General features: G+C 34.9%; 1 protein-coding gene across 2 annotated transcripts in view; it reads right to left on the bottom strand.

The window, feature by feature from the left end:
* Nucleotides 1-13,098, bottom strand: part of DYNC2H1 (dynein cytoplasmic 2 heavy chain 1) — a 144,033-nt gene that overhangs the window by 19,456 nt on the left and 111,479 nt on the right. For both annotated transcript variants that reach the window (XM_038129614.1, XM_038129603.1), the window contains exons 84-85: nucleotides 9,765-9,974; nucleotides 6,812-6,901 (exon numbers count right to left, since the gene is read on the bottom strand). In XM_038129614.1, coding sequence (XP_037985542.1) covers nucleotides 6,812-6,901; nucleotides 9,765-9,974 — 300 coding nt within the window. The remainder of the gene's footprint in view (nucleotides 1-6,811; nucleotides 6,902-9,764; nucleotides 9,975-13,098) is intronic.

Below are 13,098 nucleotides of genomic sequence, written 5' to 3'. Positions count from 1 at the left end.
AAGGACTTGGGGGTGCTGGAGGATGAGAGGCTGGACATGACCCAGCCATGGGCACTCACAGCCAGGAAAGCCAATGGTGTCCCATGCTGCATCCAAAGCAGTGCGGGCAGCAGGGCCAGGGCGGGGATTCTGCCCCTCTGCTCTGCTCTGCTCAGACCCCACCTGCAGGACTGCATCAGCTCTGGGGTCACGGCAGAGGGGGGACAGGGACCTATTGGAGCGAGTACAGAGGGACGACACCGGCATGATCAGAGAGATGGAACACTTCTCCTATGAGGAAAGGCTGAGAGAGTTGAGATTGTTCAGCCTGGAAAAGAGAAGGCTTCAGGAAGACCTCACTGCAACCTTCTAGTACCTGATGGGAACCCTACAATTAAGATGGGGAGAGACTATTTACAAGGGCATGTAGTGACTGGACAAGGAGGAATGGCTTCAAACTGAAAGAGGGTAAATTTAGATTATTAGGGAAGATATTAGGGAAGAAATTTTTTTCTGTGAGGGTAGATGAGATATTGGAACAAGTAGCCCAGAGAAGTTGTGGGCGTCCATTTCCTGGAAGTGTTCAAGGCCAGGCTGGATGAGGTTTTGAGCACTGTTCTAGTGGCAGGTGTCCCTGCCTATGCCAGGGGATTAGAATGAGATTTGATGAGTTCCAACCCAAACCTCTCTCTAATTCTAAGTTGTCTTAAAAAAGCAAAGCAGATTGATGGGATGAACCTACAAATTGGTGCATTAGCATGTACTGCAGCCTTCTCATTTATTAATGGATGGAATTTAAAATTACCAGTTTTTGACAGAATAACATAAGGACTCATTTTCATGTATGAATGATAATAACATCCTTTTCTACCACTTGTACTAAAATTAACCTTTTTTGCTTGAGCTTTTGCCAGACAAGACTAGTCATTTTACTCTGCTTTCTCTTTTGCAGACAGTTCTGTCCATGATAAAGGAGATACAGTGAAAAACAAGTTATTAGAAACAGTGCAATCTACACTTCTTATTTTGACAGATTAAATGAATAAAATTGATTAATATTTTATGATTGCATCTTTTCAGCTTTCTTCCTGTATTATGAAAATGTATCTTGTAGCTTAAAGAGAAAAATCAATGAATGATCATTATTTATTAGTTTAAATAAAGGATATCAACTACAGCTTTACATCTTCTACAGTATATAGCACAGCTTTTTGTAATTTTCTAAGTATATAATTACTATCATGCATTAATAGAAGAAATACAGAATACTAAATCTATTTTTTTAATTTAAACCTAACTTAGGAAAAAAAGATAATTTTCTTTAAAATATTGTAATTTCATACATAATATCATAGAGACAAAGACCTGGGTTTGTCTTCTTTTATTCAACACTTACAGAAAGTCCTTTTATAAGTAATTATCTCCTGCAATAAATATTTTATAATCAAAGAGCTGAATAATTGGTTACCACTACAATAAGGGGTGCTGCTCAAAGTTCAAGTTACAAGGTAGTATTTCATAATTTCAACAGAACAGCCATTCTCACAAAGCATGCCTAGAATTTCAAGAGTTTAATGAACAACCACTGAATTCTGTTGAAACAAATTACTTTTCCCAACAGTTAAGCCTGATGTTTATTAAAATGCCCATAACTTGTGGATGCCTCAGTTTAACACAGCTTATTCCCACTCACTGGGAATAAGCTTCAACAGCTCACAATGAAACCAAAGGAAATGCAGATAGTGCTATTTTCCCTTTTCCAATGTTGCTTTTTAAAAACTGTTTTCCCATTTTTTTGTGCAAAAGGCATGTTTTTCCACAACTTGACATAAGTCCTGCTCATTGGCAACCAAAATTATTTACCTTTGAAACAGCATAGTTTGCAGATTTAGTGCTAAACCCACTGTATTTTGGAGGAAAAAACCACATTTCACTACAAAAAAGTTATGTTTAGTTTTGAGCATCATAATATATGAAAGCTATTATGCAATTAGAGACTGTCCCAAGGAGGGCTGCAAATATGGCGAAGGGCCTGGAGGGGAAACTGTATCAATGCATGAACACAGCCTTCTGTAAGAGCACAAAAATGCTTCAGCTTCTACTTTAACTTCCTTGGACATTAGATCTTATTTCAATGGACAATTCCTATTACCCTCCTTGTCCAAAATTTTCATTTCACATTCTGTTTGGTCCCTAGTTTGGATGGTGCATCTTTACAAAGCACTACTGCTCTAGAACAGCCGTTACTTCATCAATGCAATTTATGTGAGACAGTGATTAGAAGTGACATGATAAAACAGCTGTTAAGAGCTCCAAATTTGCCTGTTAGAGACAAACAAAACATTTTTTAGCAGTACTTGCAACTTTCCCATTTTTACCAAGCAGCTATCAATTAGATATAAGATCTTAAAAGACATATCCTGGCTGATCAATTTGGAACAAAGTGAAATCATTTTGCAACATGATGAGAACTGAGGGAGCCAATTGAGGATCAGTTCCTTAGCACATGTTAGGCTGCAGTTGTATTTTTGTTTTGAAAGTCATGACAGCTAAAGAGGAGAAGCCAAGAAAAACAGCAGAAAAGTGCTAATTCTTCAGAATAATGTGGAAATTTTAACTAAAATAATGGAATGGGTGGATTTAAAACACATTACTTTTATGAATTTTTGTGCTTCAATATTAGACTACTAAATCTGGAGTATTCTGCACTGTACAGATACCTGGGTAACAGCTGTTCAAATACAGAGTAATAAGAGGAACAATAACAAGGTGGGGAACCAGCCAAACTAATCCATCTGAATCAGCCTCTCCTAAAACTGTAAAACTCAAACCATTAAGCTATTGTCCCTGCTGCAAACTTTGCTAAGGCAATGTATTAGAAAACACTCTGGAAACTAAGTGTGATTACTTGGACTGGGATAGACTTTATTATGGAGTGCCGAAGTGGATGAATAGCATGACTATTCTGGATTTGTACAAGATTTATTATGTGAGTTTCTTTAACCTGGTGAAAATTGAGAGGACTTGATTCCCTTGGTTTTCTAAGAGCAGCCTTTCTGCCTGTTATCAGAGAATGAAAATTTAATATCTCTGCCTAGATGCCTGGGGTGCACAGGAGAAATCCTGGGTATTCTATTCCCAGAAGGTTTTGTAGTACATTCAGCAGGCAATTTCCAAGAGTTCAAACCTCATATACCTTGAGTGTCCAATCCACTTTCTGGGGACCTAATTGTTGAAACAGAGGACTAGGGTTCCAAAACAGGAACAAAGTAATTCTTCCTTTAACAGTAAAAGACCATTAAAATAGTAAAAATCTTATACTAGGTGATCAAACTGGTATTGAAGTTAAATATTACTACGTTAGATTTTGCTCAGGATGGAAAGGGACAAGAGAACAACATCTCAGAAAAATATAAGTCTCTCGAAAAAATTTAACGTCTTTATATACCAAGAATATTTTTAGATGAATGTACAATTTCAACAAAACCTTTCATAAATTATGCAACAAAAACTTTCAGTATTCATCAACATTTCCTTGATTAGAACTCTAAAACTGGTGCTTATGATTGTGAGGTCAGAATGTATACTGCAAGACTTCTAGCATCTTTCTAACTCAACAGTCATCCAAAGGAAGAACTGTTTTTGTAAATGACATAAAATCAGCTGAGTCCAAACTATAAGGTCTTCTTGGAATAAGAAGAGTTTGGGATTACTTTTTGAAAAGGTGAAAATTTTAAGGTTGCTATTCAGCTGACATTTGCCTGGGCTGCTCTTTTGCCTCTTGATAGCTGCAGTTCTGAGTCTCCTCTCTCTTCCTCTCCTGCTGGTATCTGAGAAGACACTTATCTAGAGACTGGGATGCACTTAATACCATTATAGGCTGATGTGTATTATTGCTAAGCTATGATCACGAACCACAGGAGTGGGAAACCACAGAAAACATTTACAGTGCCATCATAAGGAAACTCCCAGTATAAGGACCAAGAATTAAAACTTATACAATGACCACTGATGATTCATACATTTCATATCTTAATGTTGGTAGCAAATACATGACTGTAGACAGACAAGTTGAAGCACAGTATTATTAAGTTCCATGTCAGCACAGCTAATTAAAAGTATTCAGAACTCCATCTTAGAGGAATGTTCAATACATAACTTTTGCTTCAATTTAAAGCAAAGGCTATCATCCAGATATCAGAATTTTCACCAGGGAAGAAATCATCTATTTACATCAGATCTGTAAACATAACATAGTACACAGCAACACATGCCTCTACTGCATTTTGCATATAAAAATTTCTTCACACTTTCAATAGGTAGGTTTTTGTTGGTTTTTTCTTTAATTTGCTTTTTACTGAGTAAATTCAGACCTAAAAAAAATGCAACACCTGTTGTTTTTCTGCTTGTCGTTGTGTAATGCTCTCAGAACATCTTTACACATCTATAAATTCTGCTATAAATATTTTACCATCTGGCCTATATTTTGTGTTCCTCCCCATCCCCATTAAACGCTTGTTGCAGTTGCTTTTATTGTTTCCTGCACTGGCAGCAAACCACTTGACAAGGCAGCCTTTAACTAATAGCCTAGGCAGAGACTTACTCTGTCCTTAGTAAATGTAATCCTTCAGTACAACTCTGACCTTTCAATGTCTCCTATTTCATGTTAAAAATGCCTAAATCAAACCTGTGTCAAACAGTAAATTGTAAGTCAATGAAAAATCTTACAGTCAATGAAACAGAGGGACATAAGAGCAAAAAAAGAAGCTTATAAAGTTGGTCATATAAAACTACACCAAAATATGGCATTTATTGAAATATAAATCAGAAGATAATTTTCAGAGTTATGAGATGTCTTTATTGAAGCCTTTATTGAATTTCTGAATACTAAACCTAGAATTAACTACTGATTAATTACATTTATAAAATCAATAATGAAAAGTTAATTAAAACAGGATCAAGACTAATCAGGAAGGTGTAATGGGCACAATCATGATTTGGAATCACATTTAAGGAAAAAGATGATTCAGCTGAAATGCCTAATTAGAAATAATCAACATTTTTATAATAATGTACAATATAGAAATACAGAAACTGTATTTCAGATGTGATTTGACTAGAAGCTTGAGATGCAAAACAGACTGATACTTTATTATTAAGAATTGCTCCAAACACAACTATATTAGATATTTACATTAAAGAAATAAAATGAGACAACCGGTAGCTGCTATTACTAATAAAAATTTAACATCATTTACTGCTTATGGACACAATCAAGTATCTACTGCAAAGCTATGCCTTAATAAACTTTCTCTCTCTTACAATAAATAACTGTTAAAAATGTAAATGATTCCTTCATAATAACTTTCATAAAAATGACTAAAACAAATGTACCATTTTGTCAGTAGTTTGAGAAATGAGAAAGGAAGATTACTATCATGGTAATGCAGCAAATATAATGCGATACATTAGTCTATAGCTGACTGGAGTAATATATGGAAATAAAAACTTCTGGAATATGTGTGGTTGAAAACCATCTGTTACTATTAACACAAATTTCATCCTGTTACCTCTGCATTATGACTGTATGGGAGGTGCACTCTACACAGAAGCTCAAACTCTGATCTCAGACTTCCATTAAAAATAAATCATGTAAGTAAGGAAATTTGCATGCAGTTTGGTCATAACCAAATGAAAGTTGAAGTTGCAAACAGTAATGCACTCTTGAAGCTTACAAACACACTGATTCACCACAAATGATGGTTTTCTAACACTAAAGGCTATAATAGTCAGCCAAAAACAGATGGGACTAAGTTCAACTCCAGTTATATGACCAAATAACAGCTGAACATGCATTATCACTTTTTGCTATACATATTTATATTTTTTTCTGTTTTTTTTCTATACTTCAAACTTTTTTAGAAGGAAAGGATAAAGAAAAAAAAAAAGTATTAGCCAAAAGAAACTGTTTGCATAACAAGAGTCTTATTAATATTTCAGAGACATTTATTTGACAGTTTCTTTAGAAAAAGTAATGCCTAGAAAACACATAGCCCTCAAATCTTTCTTCTGAATCTGACAGTCAACATAAATGTTGACAAAAGTCTTTGTATCCCATTGGACAAGATGTGTTAATCAAGATCAAAGCCAACAGCTTTCTATTTATTGCCTGGAGGCAACAAAGATCTGTCCTTTCTAAGTAGTCTTCCTCTCTTTCAGGTTCTCACAGTTTTCTCTCAATGAATCCAACAAAGATAAAGAATCTGTTTCCTTAAATACTAATTAATTCAGATAAATTACTTCTATTTGTCTTTGTATTATCTTAAATACCTCCTGTCAATCAAAGTATATATAGATTTACCTTAACTAAAAATTAACCGCTTTACTGTCACACTGTGGACAGACACCTTCTCTTATGTCCCCTTGAAAACCTTGAGAATGCTGATCTTTTCATTAATTTCTTCCAAGACTAGACAACTATGAATTTCTACATTACCTTTATTAGAAATGCTTCACTTATGTCTTGATGGGCACCTCCCTATCAGATTAAAGAGTGACTCTTGACCTAAATGTAAAGTTTCATCTGGGTAAAAAAAAGTCTTTTTCTGCCACAACTCACCATAAAGGCTAATGACTAAGATGTAAACCTATTGTGAAGTAACTAACAATATTATCACATTATTCCTCGATCTTTAGATTTTTATATACCTTTTCACACATCTAAAATTCTTTTGGACCTCTGTTTGTAAAGGTCTACTGTAGTGGAATTTACATAATATACTGTGTCACTGAATACCAGCACACTGAGTAAAAAATGACTCTTTAAAATTACCTGTATAGCAAGTGCTCGAGCTACAAGACTTCTAAGATATTGCAAAGGATCTTCTGGACCTTCCCACTTGCTTTGCCATGTGACAGGGCACTGAAATACAAATACATATACTGAAAGTATCAAATCCATTGTCGCTTCATTTTAAGTTGGCAACTTGAATAAAAATAAGTAACCTGGAGAACAAATATATCTACAAAAAAAAAAAAAAAGGCAACACCAACAATATAATGATGAAGAACATAAAACCACAAACAGAAAGGTTGTATTCCTGCTAATTCTTTGTGTGGCCCAGCCACAGTGTTGTTGGAGAACTTGCAAGAACTTCTGCTATTCAATAAGGAAACATGAATTGGTTCCATAAATATTTTCTAAAAGCCTAAGAGCATTATGTCTTCGGAAGTCACAATGTCATCTTTCAACTGCAGGCAGTTTTCCACTCCTTTGCTGTAGCCTCCTCAGACTTCAAAATGCAGTTGTGTGGCTCTGCGGTGAAGAGAATCTGGTACAATTCCTCTGCATGACTATTTTCTCTTCACCTTACAGCTTTTGTAGAGCAACACCTGAGAAAAACAATCCTGCGAGACTCCCCTATAAAAATTTCTCATTGACTTCAAAAAGAAAGGCTTAAAGGGCATCTGTTAAACTTCCTCCTTATAAAATAAGGATAAAAACATTAATTTTACCAACTCCACAGGAATCTAAAGCACACTGAAAGTGACTGCAAGATTCTCCTACTTATGAGAAAGAGAATTAATGTAAATCAGTACCAGTAGAATATTGCACACTACTGAAGATGCTAAGCAGAATCAACAGTTTATACTGTTTAATATTTACAGCTGCATTTTCTAGGAAGTTCCCATTCTAACAGCATATGTACTGACTAGGTATTGAAAATCTGATCCCAGAAGTTTGTAAAAAAAGAAATCTTTCAAAGTAAATACTCTGTGTTTACCTTTTATAGATAAAAACCAAAATGTAACTAGATTCAAGGACACTAATTAAAAATTAATTCAATAAACTAGAATACACATGAAACAATTAATAAAGGACAGTTAACTGCATGGGGTTTTTCCTAATTAGGATTTTTTGAAAATTATTTTTTATTTGAGACGTTGAATTTTTGCAGCCTCTTCTACTAGATATGCATTTACAGGCAGCTCATCAATCTATCACAAGGCATTTGCATAATGTTGGTAATATATCACTCTAAATTACTTGAAGTCTAAAGAAATTGTTTAGCTAATTGTTATTATGCAAGCGTATCTCAGTTGTGCTTGTGCTCTTTTTGGCTGGGGTGGAGTTAATTTTCTTCACAGTGGCTAGTATGGGGCTAATATACCAATTTTACACAAATACAGCACATTACTGAAACCTTTATAAGTCATACATTTATTGAATTTTACATTTCTATTCGTAATCCAGCTGTTTCTTCAGGTGCTATAATCTTAAAAGAACTACAATCCCAGTGGAATCCCAGTGGGTTTAAAATATAGTTTTTGAAAAATAATTCTTTGCTACATAAAACATGAAAACACTAAACAAGAAGAGTGTATAGAAAACACATGAAGAAAATCACTTTAGGATGATAAATAGAGTGAGGTTTAGCTGCCATGCCAAGAACGTGGCATTAGCCTCTCTGGAAGGCTGCTGGAAAAAATGCTATACGCTCACAATCCAGTGAAGTGATCCATGTCAAGGGAAGTGGGTAAATAAGTAGATGAAATGACAGAAGCACTGTTCAATACATCAGGAAGCACTGAACTGATGCTTGTGAGAGGTTAAAATGCACAGAATTTTTAAGAAACTTTTTGAGGTAGTGATCAGCTTCACAACTTCTACCAGTTCCAATAGAAGTGTGCAGCTTAAGTACACAAGCAAGCCATGCTGTCTTGCACAGTAAAAAGAAATAAAACTGTAAGAACTAAAGAATGGCCACTACATGTAGCACTTCCATTCACTATGACTTGGACTTAGTGCCAGTTTCTATCACATAGTCAAAACATGTTTTAAAAGGCAATGAGATTCCTAACAAGAAAACTTAATTTATTCTAACTGTACAGCAATTTTGCTAACAAATGTTGTCTTGTCGGTCTGAAAAGACAACATATTTAATTATTGTTTTGATTAGAATTTGATTTATCAATAAATGCATAAATGCATAATCTTTTCAACAGTACTTGTTCATCACATGAAAATAAACAGGATGTTAATAGGAATTATTTGTTCATTCCAGAAGCAATCTCAATATCTATGCATTAGCAACGACAGAATTTATCAGTTGCTGGAGGCAAAACAAAACCAGAGCTTCATGTCACATCAATGTTTGACTATGTTTTAACTCAATTATCTAGATATTAATATTAGAACATGTAAATCTGCTGTCACTAATTGTACCAGTTTATAAACATGCCCAGTGTGATGCCAAAAAAGATGGAGGAAGTACATATAATTCTGACTGATTTCTTGTATATCTAGAATATATAGTGAGATGATAGGTTGGTACAATAGGCACAGCTTTTCTGGTGAGGTATGACAATACTCCATACCAAATAAACGCAAAGAGAACTATTATTACAATTTAAATTTTAAGAAAATATAAAAAAAACTAAGTAAGGGGACAGATTTACGTCTTCTACTGGCTAATGTATTTGAATTATCTAGCATGACTTGGTATTTGAAATTGAAACAGTATTCCACAACTTCTAAACTTACTGGATTTGTCTTTAAGAGAAAGCTTGACAAGATAAGTAAAGCATTCAGAAGATTCTGCAAATACTTCTGAAAAATGTTACAGAAAAACTGGTTTTGTCTTAGAGTTTCTGTCTTTAAAAGGACTCCATTTTAGAGTCTTTATCTATAAAAAATTTAGAACATGAAAATGACTATTAGTTCAGTTTCCTTGTTTTTTTTTTGAATGCTGACTATAATGTATATTCATTACTAAATTACTTACCTTCTGGTTTAACAGAGCACTTGCTAGTCTTTGTACCTCAGAACTCAGTAGTGAGGTGCCTCTGATGACTTTACTTAAAGAAGCAAGTGACTGATGGACGCTCTGCACAAGGCGAATGGCATTGAATTGTTCCAGGGTAATGAATGACAAGATTGGAGATCCTTGTTGTTCTGCAGGAGGAGACACCTTCTGATGGATCAGGTTAGAATTCTAAGAAAGAACGTGGGATATCCAGTTAATAAACTCAAGGAAACTATGGTGTTGTACAACACATTATTTGCTTAATTCATGATACCCATATGACCTTGATAACTTTGAAGAAGTAGCGATATCATCTCTTTTCTGACACTGAATTAAAAGTATAGTTAGCTACTTCCAGTACTGTCTGTGACATATTCAATAAAGGCACCACTCTTCTGAAACAAGTCTGTCTACCCAGTTACTTCAAAAGTACTTGAATTGCTGAAAAATCTTCACTTAGCTGAATCACTGCTTTTAGTATTAGTGTTAATGTGTTAATATAAAAAGCAGTGGTGTACTCAGCACAACAAGCTTTTACTGGGTATTGTAAACTATGCTGCCAGTTCTGGCTTCCTGAGACTAGATCAACATGGAATTGAATTAAATACTATAAATACAAAATAAATGTCACTTTATGTGTAAATCTGGAGCAACTTAGACTCTGAGAAATACTGCTGTGCTTACACTGCCATTTTTACTACTTATTTCCCTTCCGCTAAAGCCACTGAAAATACAAATTTATTCAATAATTTCAAGAGATGGTGCAATTTTGCAAATCTTAATTCATATGAAACATTACATAAATATATTTTTGCATGTGTTTGGAAAATGCCAACCTGTAATGTGGCAAGATGCTGCAATGAATTCTAGTTATAGAATTAAAAACTTATTGGAAAATTCTATAGGGCACAAATGCAAAAAGTAAACCCTAGCCTATGGGAAAAAATGTTTAGCTATTTCAATTTCCAGTAATTTAGTAAAGACAAAATCAGATTTTACTTTCTCTGAAATATGCTTTGTAAAATAACAAGTTTTGATTATTTTTCAGGTTAAATAAATTTCTGAATTGACATATGGCATCTTGCTTTCCAGAAGACGCAGAATATTTACCTCTATAATCTTTCCCAGTCACTATGTATTTGTCAGAACTTTTACGTTTTTAATTTCAAGCTCATACTCCACTCAGCTACCAAGATAAAACATGAGAAAAGCTAAATAAATGAGCAATATTTTGCCTTATGACTGACCAACAGAAAAATTAAGGATAAAGTCTTCCGACTTTATTAAAAATGTATACAACATAGTTACTGATCAAAGTGCCAAAGCATGCAGTATTTATAATTGTAATGCTTTGCATTTTTTCTTTGCATGTATTCAAAAATCACAGTATCAGTTTCACATCAGTTTTTCTGAGACCATAATTTGCTGAGTATATGTAAATTGTAACACAAAACTAGCATAAGCTAGCTGATAATTTCTTATGGAGGTGTTTAATTGCACAAAATAAAGAAAAACCCAAAACATTCCACTTTGGAGGTTTGCTCAGTCTTTGACACTCTCATAATTACAAAAGCTTATTGAAAGAGAAGTCCTTTAAGTCCCTCAATATGTCCTTTACATAAGAGTCTCCTATGAATTTCAGATTCATTTCATCACTCTTTCTAATGCTTTCCCCTGAGAATTTGTTGAAACAACCCATCCGTCATTTCCATAGGAAAATTAAACATGAATACCAATATCAGCTTATACATTTAATGTCCCATTACATTCTCCTAAAATCCATTCTGTATATAACTCACATCAGCTTTTAAAATACGTGTATGCTCATGACCTGCTTGGGAATTAAGATGAAGAACTGCCGAAGTACTGGGTGTTTTTCCTAATCATAAGAAACTGAAGGTAGATTCTAATCTTTAATATCAAATACTGCATTTTGCTACCAATATTAATCAGGTATATTTTCAGATGTTGATAATTTTCCCTCTTTCAGTTCTGTATGTGTTACTATCTTAGTATAAGACTTCATGAAGTCTCACCTAAACTGTCCCAGAGCTTTACTTTGTTACCTTCTTAAACCCAAGCTTTTGCAAACTCCAGTATGTTTTGAAAACTGCCTCCTCAGAAATGTAACAAACACAATGAAAATAAACTCATATACCTTTACTACTTCTGTATTTGATTCAAAATGCAATATTGGTGGTGGTGGTGATGGTGATGGGTTTTAGAAATCTCCATTGCCCTTCTGATGTACCTGTTTTGTCTCCTCCTTGGAGACTCTCTGCCTATTTTTTTTTTTTAGATATTAGCCTCTCACTGTTTTTCACATGCTTTTCATTGTTGAAAATAAAATAAAGAATGATCCTATATTTCTTTTTCACTGATTTTCCTTCATGGAAAAGACCCTGTTGTTTTTTTAAAGCTGAGATAGCTAATGAGGTACCAGGCACATGGTGTGATTCTTGGGGCTGTTCTGTACAGTGCCGGGAGCTGGACTTCAATAATCCTTGTGGTACCATACCAATTCAGGATATTCTATTATTCTATAATGGTTTAGATAAAAGAGCAACAAGTTATTAATTTTCAAAACTATGTCTACGATTTTCTTGCAACATTATACAACATTATGAAAATAATTAGTTACAATTAACAAACATGACAAAAGATCCAGAACACATAATTTATAATCATACATTCAGTTAACAACTTTGAAGGAGCGGCTGCTGAAATTTTTATGGGTAAGCATTCTAGCTTTCATAGAGCTGATATAGGGTTTTTCTGAAACAAGGCACAACATGCAACCACCTTACAACAAAAATAGAGCACTGATTCCTCTCTTGCATCAGTCTGAATTGCTGCTAGCATAGTCCAGGGCAAAGAAGCAAAAAGGACCTTTGCATAATATCCACAGATGTTTTATTCAGCCATGCAGTGAGACGTTCAAAACCCACATCCAGAGAGTCTCTTCCACTCTCTCTACCGGGGCCTGGGGGCTGACCCTGGTCTCGGGGCAGTACAAAGATGAGGGCCAATCAGGGAATAGGGAAGGTGTGGCTCAGGAACATAGGAACAGAATAGGAACAGGGGAAGGAGCTAATAGGGTCTAAGAGCTTTTTGAGGGAAGCTTCTTGTGTTTCCCTAGACCAGGGAATGCCCCCTCAGGGTCTCCACTCTCTCTCTCTCTCTCCTCTCATGAGAGAGAGCCATTTGGACATGATGAAACACTTATGCACTCCCTCTCTGTCCTCATACATCTCTGACAGCTATTGTATGATGGGTGATTCCCGAGTTCCACAGGACAGTGACATCCAGCTGA

Source organism: Motacilla alba, chromosome 1 (genome assembly GCF_015832195.1).
Source record: "Motacilla alba alba isolate MOTALB_02 chromosome 1, Motacilla_alba_V1.0_pri, whole genome shotgun sequence".
Classification (NCBI taxonomy): Eukaryota; Metazoa; Chordata; class Aves; order Passeriformes; family Motacillidae; genus Motacilla; species Motacilla alba.
The sequence above is the reverse complement of the archived record's forward strand: the minus strand, read 5'-3'. Positions and strand labels throughout refer to the sequence as shown.